The sequence below is a fragment of the Phyllobates terribilis genome, unplaced genomic scaffold, assembly GCF_046119375.1.
Source record: "Phyllobates terribilis strain yellow unplaced genomic scaffold, ASM4611937v1 Scaffold_5__5_contigs__length_657084704, whole genome shotgun sequence".
Classification (NCBI taxonomy): domain Eukaryota; kingdom Metazoa; phylum Chordata; class Amphibia; order Anura; family Dendrobatidae; genus Phyllobates; species Phyllobates terribilis.
The window spans coordinates 225313266-225326232 of NW_027362765.1; the positions used below are offsets into that span (position 1 = coordinate 225313266).

At 45.6% G+C, this 12967-nt stretch overlaps 1 protein-coding gene across 1 annotated transcript in view; it reads right to left on the reverse strand.

Moving 5' to 3' along the window:
* The window catches only part of TTI1 (TELO2 interacting protein 1), a 30215-nt gene that overhangs the window by 2892 nt on the left and 14356 nt on the right, over positions 1-12967 (reverse strand). Inside the window, exons 2-5 of the mRNA XM_073683849.1 lie at positions 8710-10950; positions 7457-7627; positions 3468-3607; positions 23-163 (exon numbers count right to left, since the gene is read on the reverse strand). Coding sequence (XP_073539950.1) covers positions 23-163; positions 3468-3607; positions 7457-7627; positions 8710-10897 — 2640 coding nt within the window. The 5' untranslated portion in view covers positions 10898-10950. The remainder of the gene's footprint in view (positions 1-22; positions 164-3467; positions 3608-7456; positions 7628-8709; positions 10951-12967) is intronic.

Below are 12967 nucleotides of genomic sequence, written 5' to 3' on the forward strand. Positions count from 1 at the left end.
GCGACAAGAAAGCCAGGTATACCTGAAAGGCCCGCAGCAGAACCAGCGGCTCATCCTGCAACAGTCTTTTCACAAGACATGGCCAGATTTTGTGGGCAAGCGGTAGGAGAACATTTTCCTGAGAATGAAGGGGTATTAAAGCCAGACGCAGAGTGTCCAGTGCCTGCAGAAAAAGATCTTCATTAAAAAGTATGCCTGCTTTCTGCACAAGCTCAGAAATGCCATACATTGGAGTCTAACAGCAGAAGAAATGTAGAAACACTTTTGGGGTTACGTTAGGCACTTTGGAGGTAGGGCAAATTATGCGCTATGTTTAATGCATGCAAATAAACGCAACATCCAAAGCTTTCCAAGATGGAGGCGGCTGCAACTTTTACTCTGCAGATGCTAAAAGCACTCAACAAAGGCGGAGATACAAGCAACAGAATCTGTGTCTACGCCAGTGCTGAACACATAGCAGCTGCGCAGCAAAGTAGGCGGAGATACAAGCAACAGAATCTGTGTCTACGCCAGTGCTGAACACATAGCAGCTGCGCAGCAAAGTAGGCGGAGATACAAGCAACAGAATCTGTGTCTACGCCAGTGCTGAACACATAGCGGCTGCGCAGCAAAGTAGGCGGAGATATAAGCAACAGAATCTGTGTCTACACCACTGCTGAACACATAGCGGCTGCGCAGCAACGTAGGTGGAGATGCAAGCAACAGAATCTGTGCGTACGCCAGTGCTAAACACATAGCGGCTGCGCAGCAACGTAGGTGGAGATACAAGCAGCAGAATCTGTGTCTACGCCAGTGCTGAACACATAGCGACTGCCCAGCAACGTAGGCGGAGATGCAAGCAACAGAATCTGTGTCTACACCACTGCTGAACACATAGCGGCTGCGCAGCAACGAAGGTGGAGATGCAAGCAACAGAATCTGTGCGTACGCCAGTGCTAAACACATAGCGGCTGCGCAGCAACGTAGGCGGAGATGCAAGCAACAGAATCTGTGTCTACACCAGTGCTAAACACATAGCGGCTGTGCAGTAACGTAAGCGGAGATACAAGCAACAGAATCTGTGTCTACACCAGTGCTGAACACACAGTGGCTTCGCAGCAAAGTAGGCAGAGATACAAGCAACAGAATCTGTGTCTACACCACTGCTGAACACATAGCGGCTGCGCAGCAACGTAGGCGGAGATGCAAGCAACAGAATCTGTGCGTACGTCAGTGCTAAACACATAGCGGCTGCGCAGCAACGTAGGCGGAGATACAAGCAACAGAATCTGTGCCTACGCCAGTGCTAAACACATAGCGGTTGTGCAGTAACGTAAGCGGAGATACAAGCAACAGAATCTGTGTCTACACCAGTGCTAAACATATAGTGGCTGCCCCGTAATGTAGGCGGAGATACAAGCAACAGAATCTGTGCCTACGCCAGTGCTAAACACATAGCGGCTGTGCAGTAACGTAAGCGGAGATACAAGCAACAGAATCTGTGCCTACGCCAGTGTTAAACACATAGTGGCTGCGCAGCAAAGTAGGCGGAGATACAAGCAACAGAATCTGTGCCTACGCCAGTGCTAAACACATAGTGGCTGCGCAGCAACGTAGGCAGAGATACAAGCAACAGAATCTGTGTCTACGCCAGTGCTAAACACATAGTGGCTGCGCAGCAAAGTAGGCGGAGATACAAGCAACAGAATCTGTGTCTACACCACTGCTAAACACATAGCGGCTGCGCAGCAACGCAGGCGGAGATACAAGCAACAGAATCTGTGCCTACGCCAGTGCTAAACACATAGCGGCTGCGCAGCAACGTAGGCGGAGATACAAGCAACAGAATCTGTGTCTACACCAGTGCTAAACACATAGCGGCTGTGCAGTAACGTAAGCAGAGATACAAGCAACAGAATCTGTGCCTACGCCAGTGCTAAACACATAGCGGCTGTGCAGTAACGTAAGCGGAGATACAAGCAACAGAATCTGTGCCTACGCCAGTGCTAAACACATAGTGGCTGCGCAGCAACGTAAGCGGAGATACAAGCAACAGAATCTGTGCCTACGCCTGTGCTAAACACATAGTGGCTGCGCAGCAAAGTAGGCGGAGATACAAGCAACAGAATCTGTGCCTACGCCAGTGCTAAACACATAGTGGCTGCGCAGCAAAGTAGGCAGAGATACAAGCAACAGAATCTGTGCCTACGCTAGTGCCAAACACACAGCGGCTGCGCAGCAACGTAGGTGGAGATACAAGCAACAGAATCTGTGCCTACGCCAGTGCTGAATACATAGCGGCTGGCAAGTAACGCAGGCGGAGATACAAGTACAGATCTTGTACCTATGCCAGTGCTGAACACATAATGGCTGCCCAGTAACGCAGGTGGAGATACAAGCACAGATCCTGTACCTACGCCAGTGCTGAACACACAGCGGCTGCGCAGCAACATAAGCGGAGATACAAGCACAGATCCTGTACCTACACCAGTGCTGAACACACAGCGGCTGCGCAGCAACGTAAGCGGAGATACAAGCAACAGAATCTGTGCATCTGCTTCCTTGCTGAACACTTTTAAACAGCTGCGCAGCAGAGGACGCAGCTGCCGCCAACTTGAAAATGTACGATAGATGCGGGTCCCACCACTGGTACCCGCATCCATCTCAATAATGCATCTTTGTCGATGTTCCGCTGTCAGTGGAGAGATGGGTGTGCACGAGCAGCTCTCTCCACTGACCTGTATGGAAACTGTGTTTATACCACAAATGTAGGAGATAAGATTTCCCCTTTGGGTATAGGAGGTTTTACAAATGCAATGCGACCAACAGCAGTTAGTAGTTTGCAAATACCCTGCACATGCATGGTTGCACCACATTTCCCATTGTCCTGCTTTGTATTTGCTGCTCCAATATTCTTCAGAAACATATTAAAATAGGTGTTCTGCACTTTGTGACTCCGGACTGCGAAATCATGCCTGTATTCGAACCGCGAGTGCATTTATGTGATTTGTATACTTTCCATCATGTGCTGGCTAGAGTCACAGAAGCTTTTCTCAATGGTCTATTGAGAGAATCGGCTCAGATTGTAGTTGGCACGTGACTACAAGAACGCAATACATACATATAGTCATGTAATAGCCCTCTCCCAGTACGGACGCAGGGGAATCGCGATAGTGTGTGCACACTGTCAAAGTTCAGCATAGAGTGACCGTGGCACAAAGTGACTGCAGACTTTTCTTTTCAGCCTAGAAAACCTCTTTAGGGAATGTTCACACAGGTTGTTTTTTTTTTTCAGGAGTTATGAAATCCACGAGGACTTCAAAAACCACAAATTCTGAGTGAAGAGTTGGAGTTTCTAATGCAAAAATAAGAACCAACTCAGTGTGAACATGCACTTAAGCCATTATTGGTTAAGTAATTTCCCTATTTCTAGACATCTTGCTGTTACTCGTGTATTTGTCCAAATGTCCTAATTTGTGTTACTGTACCTGTATGCGAAGTTGTGTGTCACTGTGCGACAAGAAGTGCGTGCATTTTTCTGCCACCTCTTTGGTGATCTGGACATGGATGGGCAATGATGGCTTCTGGTCATCCTTTTCTTCTTCAGAAGGGGGTAATACGTCTAAACCTGTAAAGGTAAAATAAAATTGTTTTTACAGAACACTAAATGACAGCTGTCAAAAACTCATTTTGGGCTGTTTATTGGCAACACTGGGATACATTTACATTTTCTAATCACCTGTATGAAAAATAGAGTCACACATCTATCATCTATAAAAAAAAAACACTTATTAAACAGATATAGATAGATATGTTAAATAAGAAAGACTTACTAGGTTCATAATACTGGCATGGTAATACCCATATAATGACGGGGATGTTACGACCCACCAGTGAACCATCCCAAAATGCGTTTCACTTGTCTGCTTCCTCAGGGGGAGAGAGATCTTAGTGTCTGCTTTGAGATATTTTGTGCTTGCTTCCTCCATCACTACAAACTGGCAATCACTATTTGCGGAACATTCTTCTTAGGATCATACCATCCTTTAACATCACTGCCAGCTAACAAGACAGTGCAAGCTCAATGATGCATGACATCCTAGGCATGCGCAGACTAGCCAACTACACTTTCCAAGATACAGGGTACTAGGATCACCACAGGGCATGTGAACTACAGATCCAGAAGAAGGTTAACTGTATCTGTGGCGCCCCTGAGGGTTCGGTCGCCACAAGGGGGATACTGCAGCCTGTCAGCAGGTGTAGTGTCTCCTCACCCAGGTAAGGAAGGTGCACTGGTCAGAACCCTGAACCTACATTCAACACTACATACTCCTGACCTATGGGAGGCAAGTATGCACCATAGTGCTGCCTCAGCAGGATCACAAGTGAGGGGAACCAAAAGTTAGGGGAACCATGTAGTGGGTGAAGGGTAGAACACAGTTTTAGTTTGCACGCATAGTTTCATATATAATAGCCAGCCATCTTAAGCACAAGGTTCTTTGATTGTGGTCTTCACAGCTGACAGTGGCCTTGTGTAGGAGCCTGCAGTGTGCTGAAGATGCACGGTCCTCATGCTCTGACCTTGACACGAGGAGCGGGTATGAGTTAACAGTGTCTCTATCCCGGTCAAGTTTCCTTGCTTAAGAAGGTCGGGAGCTATAGTGACAGCTCCACAAGCAAAAGGATCCCAGGGAGCACGGACGAAGCGGCGTACGCCACCTGTACTCTCCATTCTGGCCCAGCTAGAGGGACTCCTGCTGCAAGAGGGGTACCGGCCCCCGATATCTGACTTTGCCACTTCACGTCTCTGCCAGAGAAGCCCGGTAGGCTAAAGTGGATCCCGTCGGGTGATGGGCGGAGCTGAATTGCCGCCTTACCCTATATCTGTGCATAGTCCAGAGGGAGTCCAGAGGGAGACCCAGCCTTCGCACGCACAAGGACAGGAGAGGTTGAGAGGGACAGTTTAGGAACACTCAGAGGGTCCTGATCGATGTGCCTAAATTTCCTGGGTGCGCTGAGCCCTCGTCTCTGGTAGCCGCAGAGCGCCGTGAGGAGCAGGGAGAAGCCTTGCCACTGCTTACCAAAACCGTGAGTAAAGATGTGGAAGACTATCCTTAAGGCCTCCGGACTCTTATTATTACACCGCACCGCACAGCACCAGAACTTTCTCACTACTACTACCTCCTCCATCTGTCTCCTCTGCCCTGAGGCCCAGCTCCGCCTGTGGGGAGTTATACCATCGCCTGCTGCCACAACATCCAGCCTCAGAGGACTGCTAGCAGCGCATCACCAGATACCACAGGTGGCGTAGTCGATAAATACCACTCAACCCTGAAAGCCCTTACATCCTTTTTAATGTGACGGCCCTGGGCACGGAACGGGTCCAGGCCACGACTGCCTCCCCAACATCTGACCCGGCTCAGAGTACCCCATTTCCCAGGGAGGGCTGTGAGCGTCACATATCTATGCAGGAATGGGAATACTTGACTCTCCGATTTCAGTGCAACTACTACATATTACAGCGCCTAAAGTGCTAGTGTCAAATATCGGTGCAATAGTTAATAAAGGGCATATGAGGAAAAAAGTGCTAATACATGCTTAAGTGCTTCATGAAGACAATAACTGAACCCACATCATTCTGGCATCTGCCTGCAGCAGCAACTGGAGCGACTTCTGATTGCTGCTGTATAACCATTTAAACGCCTGTCAATCACAGACAGCGGCACTTAAATGGATGGGCTTGCCACTTGGCCCCAGTGAGAGGTAATAGGCTGCCTTGTTGGTCATCCTATAAAGCAAAGCTTGTGGCTGTGCTTCATAGGAGAATAGCAGTTGTAATTGCTGAAATCAAATGATTGCAGGTTAAAGTTCACTAACAGAACTAAAAAATTAAAATGAGAGAAAAAAAAATTGAGATGTATTCACAGTTTTAAAAAAATAAAATAAATAAATCTATGAAAGGTTTTTTTTGCATATTTGGGATGTTTGTATTCGTAAAAGTTCGATATATCAAAATATTAAATAATTTAAACTGCAGTTAAACACCAAAAAGAAAAAAAGAGAATTGAATCATGATAACTGACATTTGTTAGTCGCAGCACTTCCCTTAGAAAATGCAATTAAAAACTATCAAAACATCATAATTAGTTCAACATTACGTTAATAAAAATGGCAGCTTGGAGCACAAAAAAAACAAAACAAGCTCTCATATAGGTCTGTTGAAAGAAAAATAAAAAAAGCTATGGGTCTCAAAACAGAGACACAAACCAAATGTTATTTTTTAAATCATTAAATATACACACCGCCACAATGATAATGACCTGAAGAATCATATTGTCAAGTCATTTTTACCGCACCATGAACGCCATAAAAACAGAATTCAAAAAGCAATGCCGAAATTTAGGTTTTTCCTTCAGCATTTCACCCCACGTGGAAGTTTTTTCTTGTTTCTCAGTACATATTATATTATTGTGAAGTGAATTGTAATTTGGAATGATGCCACTCGTTCCCACAAAAGAAGAAGAGAAAAAAAAGCCCTCAGATAGCAGAGATTTGTAATTTTACTGTTTACTGCTAAAAGCTTAGGTTACTCTCCTAGGCAAGGAATGCAGCGCTTGCCAGCTCCTTCCTATAGAAGTTGTAAGCACTGCTCTGAAGCTGGCTGGGGCCATAGCTCGTCCGAGGCAGAAGCTGCCTTTTCTTGCAGTATTGAGCGAGCACAGTTCTTGCCAGCAGCAACACGGCAACACCGGCCAGCAGTGTGCAAGCCCCGATGCTGTTAGCAAGGGCAGCATTGCTGATCCGGCCAGCTTCTGAGCAGTGCTTACAGGCTGTCAATCAAGAAGAACGCAGAGAGGCAGGGGTGCTCTGGAAGAATGTGGAGAATAATACGTTCAGTGAATGGAATTTTAAACATACATCTTTTTCCAGGACTTGCTATATTTTTTCCCGAACTGCACTACAGTGTATATGTGTTTTTCCCATTGCCATGTACAGATGCTAGAAATGCAGTTTTCTTTAAAGACCGTCCTATTACTATATCTTTGAAAAAAAATTGGGTCTGCCATATCGCCTCTGCAGGGAAAGGGAAGAATTACCCAGTGCTCAAGGAAATTAGTTGACTGCAGAATTTTAGACTCTGTTCACATCATTGCAAAACTTTTCTGTACACGTTGGGAGTGGGACAATATCTCATCAGAAGGTTGAGATGTAACCCACTATATAGTAATAAAAAAAACGCAACAGGCATACTGCATGGCGATGATTTTTTTATCTGTATACCTTCAATTCTAAAAAATACAAGTTATGCCAATACATACTGGCCTGCTGTTTGCCAGCCAAGTCTATGGGGGCTGATGGGTTAATTGGAGGGCGTTTAATCGCACAAACTAGAACAGGATTTGTAAAAGGACTGTGAATCTCTAAATTACACAATATTCTTCTGCCCTTTTGGATCATAAATGTAGTTTATAGTCACCTGCAGCCTCCTCTTCTTCTCCGACATCTCCCCTTGCTACACGAAGTTGCTCCATATGATCCTGGAGGAACTGTGCCATCTCCTGTGCCATGCTCTTACCAGTCAGCTGGGGCTGGACAGATGTGTTGGTTACTGGTTGAGTTGTAACTTCGGGTAAAGGAAACCATTTACCTGTAAAGAACGTCAGAAGTAAAACTACTAAAGGCAAGTCTTTCCTGCTGGATGCGAGAATGTTTCTGTGAAGGTGATGGAGAGATATAGTAATGCACTATAATAGATGCGGTATGGCAACCCTGGCTGTCATTATAAGGGAACCACAACATTCCCCAATATCAAGAGCTACACAGAACATCCATTTGAATAAAAAAAACATATATTACAAGCACATTTGCATTTTACCTCCATTCACCACCATTGCAATCCATCATGGGAGGCCAGTTTCCTAGGCAAGGACTTGCAAGCTCTTAGCTATGGAGCTTGTAAAGCGCTGCTCTGACAGAAGTCGGATGGTTGAATCCAGCCAGTTTCAGTGCACTGCACACCTCCAATGATGCCGAGGCAAAGCTACCTCTCCTACCAGCATTGGAAAGCACACAATTTAGACCAGCTGCACAATGATGCCCCTGGATCGAATGATAATTCATGCTGGAGCACATTAGTAAGCAGGGAGACAGGGGTCCTCAAAACCCATCATGAAACAACCCCTTTAACCCTGTCCTGAGTATCAGACCTAAGATGTCATCTTATCTTCTCAGCTGTCACACCAAATATGCAACTTCCTTGTCTAGTCCAATGGCTTCCCTTATGGAGTTTCTTGCCCCAAGAGTGCTAAGGTCTCCTACAGTGTTTCTTGCCCAGTGCATTGTCTCTTCCTAGTGTGCTGCCAGCAGCGACAGACTTCTCCAATGTGTTTTTACCACAATCCATCCCTTTCTCGTTCCAAGATGTTTCCTTCTTCTAATATGTCCTCTCTAGTGCAGTGCCCTTCCCCAAACTCAGTACCACCTCATGCTCTTATTCTTTCACCATGCACTTTCTTAACCTAAAGCTGCGCCCCCTCATGCTCTGTTTCCTACCCCGCTGTTCTGTATTCAGCATATTTCTTCTCCAGCTACTACAAAGGCCACCATACAATCACCAATGTTATATTTGCACATACACATTGTTATGGACTGATAATGACAGATTGCATATGTTCCATATTCTATAGAAGTCTGAATATACATTCTATTACAATTGGATTGGTTAGTTACCTATTCTTGTGACGAGAGAATTGAGCACAGGAAAGAGGATTATGGCTCCTTCGTTCTGTGACTTGTCCAATGCTGGAAGCAGATCCTGAACCAGTTCATATAGCACAGGCAGGAGACTGGGTCCACAATTCTCCAACATAGCATGCAATACACGTGCAGCTCCCCCATGGCGACGTCTGAGACGGCGGAGACCAACAGAGACTTCACTGGCTAAATAATCTACATTGAGTTCAATCAGCTGGTTGATATTTTTGTATCCACATGCCTGGCTGACATTGCCCAAGGCCACCACTGCTGCCCCACTGACCATTAATGAAGGATCTCCAGCTTTTTCAAGAAGCGGGTAAAGAGTAGATATAAGAAGTAGACGGAAATTATAGCCAAGAGACTGGGCAAAGCAGGAAATGCCCTCCAATTGCAGACAAAGCTTCCAAGCATTAGCAGTCATGTCACCAATTGCTGGTTTTGTCGGACCCCCAACACGAAGCACTTCTAACCGATCCACTAAGTCATCTCTGTCCTGACAAGTAAGAAGTTGCCAGTTGGCAGGGTCTGTGTACTCTTCCAAAAGTGGACGGATAGCATCTAAGAGTTCATTGGCTTCCAGTGCCTGGCAACCTCCATAAAGTGCTTCAATATTGATCCCAGCTGCCCCTACTACTAACTGATTGAGGACAATCACTGCCGGCAGCCTCTGTGCTCGATACAGACCCAAAAAGTGGTCCGTTAATAAATAGAAATCTCCATAATAACCCAACAGCCGACAGACACTCTGAATAGAAGAAAGAATACGAGAGTCCCTAAAAAAGCGGAACGACTTCTGCTGCATCCCAGCATGTGCCACGTCTTGCTCCTGGAGAGATCCAACGGAGGAGGGAAGTCTTTCTTCCACCACCTTAATGGAGCATAAGTCTAACTCAAGAGTCTGTAGGAGAGCAAATGAAAGGCGCTGAAGGTGAGCAGGAGAGTGCAGAGTAATGTTAAGTCTGGGACCAAGAAGCTGCAGATATCCCTGAAGAAGTGTCAATGTGTGCAGCTTTCCTTGGTCATCCTGAGAACTCAGCAGCCTAGGAAGAGTTACAGCTAGTGAATGGAGGCTCTCTGACAGCACCTCTCCAAGAGTCCTAGAAGCTGGCCCTTCCTTCGAAACCTCCAGAAGGACCGCACGAGTCCTAGCCTTGACCTCAGGTCTATCATCACTCATATGACCTACTAGTATCCGCAAGAAGTTCCCTGCCGCCTCCTCTAATGAATTCCAGCAACGGGTATGCAAGTTATAAGCAGAGTCCACCAGAGTCAGGCGCACTCTCCAGTGAGGGTCGGCAGTGCAATGCTCTATGATTTTTTCTAGATGTATCAGTAATCGGCTAGCAGAGTGTTTCACCCAAGTCCTGTCTCTGTGCACCATGAGTTCTGCAACACGGCCAGACAACTCGGGGTACACGGGTTTCGTCTCTGCAACTTGCGCCAGGCTTTCATCTGACATTACCGTGCTAACTATCCCGCACCACAGCCGGAGTGAACCAGTTGTTATTCTGTATCCTTGCTTGGGGTCGCCACAGATTATCCTTGTTAATACTGTACACACTCCAGGGAGGAAGGAGGCAAACAGATCGCCCAGATGGATCTTCTGCTTGAGCTGTGGGACTAGCAATCTCTCCAAACAGTTCAATGCTTCCAGTCGGATCTCACGAGACTTTTCTAGTTCTGCAAACCGTAGCAGCAGAGTAATGGTAAACCCCATCTCAGGAAGCATGGATGGCTTGTAGAGCACACACAGTATTTCATCACGGGAGGATCGGAGAAGAGATTGTACTGCTAACACCACCGCCAGCTTCAGCTCCTCGGGCACTGGCTGATGTGGATCTGGAGGAAGACAGCTACACACCTCACTAAACATGTCCTTTAAGGAGACAGCGTTTTTCATATGAGTGATAGAGAGAATATACGCAATGCACTCAAGAACTGCCTGCACCAATCCAGGATTTTTTGGGCCAGTTGCTGTCTTAAGGGAGAATCGCAGAGGGAACAGAACATAGTCCAGAAGATGCTGAAGAGTGGAGACATCTGTAGTAGAAATCTGGGTTCTCAAGTTTTTGACATTTTGCACAGTCTGCTCCACTGTCAGTTTAACACAAAACGGACGAAGACTTTCAAAAGCGCTGTGTGAATATGTCTTGGACGCCATGACTGCCCTTCTGTCTTGTGCTTTAGGCTTGTTCCAAGCAAGTATGGGAATGCCTATAAGGGGCGAACACATAATTATATGCATGCAATGGAACACAAAATCCATTAATAATCTAATGAAATATTCCCCAACTTATATACCTTGTATCTGTAAATGCAATCCTCTCGACATATGCACATCTGTATAAATCACTTTCCTGTTCTGCGGGTTTGTTGCAATGTATGAATGCTGTTAAGTATACAAAAGATCTGTCAGCAGGATTTTGGACTCAACTAAAGATATGGCTAAAAGGGCACTTTGAAGCTGATTAAAATGATACTTTAAGAAATGCGCTTTGTCGTTCTTCAGCCATGGAAGTTTTATGCTAATGAGGCACACGTGTAGCGGGGCAGGACGTTGCACTTGGTCTTTTCCTGCCAGTTTGGAAATTACACGCCCCGGTTGCTTCTGGTCTATGACTGCTTTTAGTGACCTGCCTCCTCTGGTGATAAAATGACGCAGGCTGGGGGGGGGTGGGCATGCACTGCAAGTTCCAAATGACATGATTGAGCGGAGAAATAGATCCGTGCATGTGCCGCTCCTGGTAATGCCAAAGCCTGAGAAAAATTCCGACCAGAGGGAGAAAAAAAAAAAAAAAAAAAAAAAAAAAAAAAAAAAAAGAAAAAAAGCAGTGACCAGTTAGTCATAGACTGGAGGCAGATAATACCCAGGGGAGGACAAAGAGCAACGTCCTGCCCCACTGCACTTGTGCCTCATTAACAGAACATTTCCAGTGCCGATTCCAGAAGAACGACAAAATGGATTTCTTAAAAAAAAAAAAAAAAAAAAAATAGAATTAGACTTACCGATAATTCGGTTTCTAAGACCCTCCATGACAGCACACCTGGAGGTAGCCTCCCCATCCTAATTAGGGACAGGAAAACAAGAGGTTAAATAGCCCCTCCCCGCTGCAATCCCCAGTGTTTTCAAAGGACCACACAGTATGAATGCTTTAAATATTTATTAACACTAAGGATTTTTCCAATCAAATAAGGAAAGTGCGGGAATTACCCGTGCTGTCGTGGAGGGTCTTAGAAACCGAATTACCGGTAAGTCTAATTCTATTTTCTCCAATCCCCTCCACGACAGCACACCTGGAGTAATACCAAAGAATGAATTTTAGGGAGGGACAACAGCCTGAAGGACTTTCCTTCCAAATGCTAAGTCTCTATTAGATATTACATGTAGTCTATAATGTTTAGCAAAGGTATGGACAGACGACCATGTAGCTGCCCTGCAAATCTGCTCGATGGATGCACTAGCTTTTTCCGCCCAGGAGACCGACATAGCTCTAGTAGAATGAGCTTTCAAGGATTCCAGAGGAGGCAAATCTTGAACTATGTATGCTTCACAAATTGCTTTCTTAATCCAATTTGCTAGCGTATTTTTTGCAATTTTCTTTCCTTTATTTGAGCCTCCATATTGGATAAATAGGTTCTGATCCTTCCTCCAGGTTTCAGTCTCCCTCAAATAGCGGATTATAGTCCTTCTTACATCCAACGTATGTAATACTTCTTCCTTGCTATTTGATGGATTTTAAAAGGAATGACGGAAGAATTATGGGCTGAGGAAAATTAGACGACACTTTGGGTAGAAAAGAAGGATCCAACTGGAGGATGATCCTGTCCTCCAAAATACGACAATAAGGCTCTCTGATAGACAGGGCTTGGATTTCACTCACTCTTCTGGCTGTAGTCAGAGCTATAAGCAATGCCACTTTCCATGACAATTTGTCTATGTGTGCCTCCGCTATTGGCTCGAAAGGATGCATAGTTAGGCCTCCAAGAACTACGTTGAGATCCCAAGGTGGAACTATTTTAGCTCTTGTTGGATTAATCCGAGAAGCAGCTATCATGAACCTCTTAATTCATCTGTTTTGGGCCAAATCAGCATCAAAATAGGAACTTAAAGCCGAGACTTGGACCTTCAGTGTGTTTGGTCTTAATCCTTTAGACAGCCTGTCCTGTAGGAAATCCAATATTCTGGCTACGTCAGGCTGAAAAGGATCTAATGGACGAGGCTCATACCACA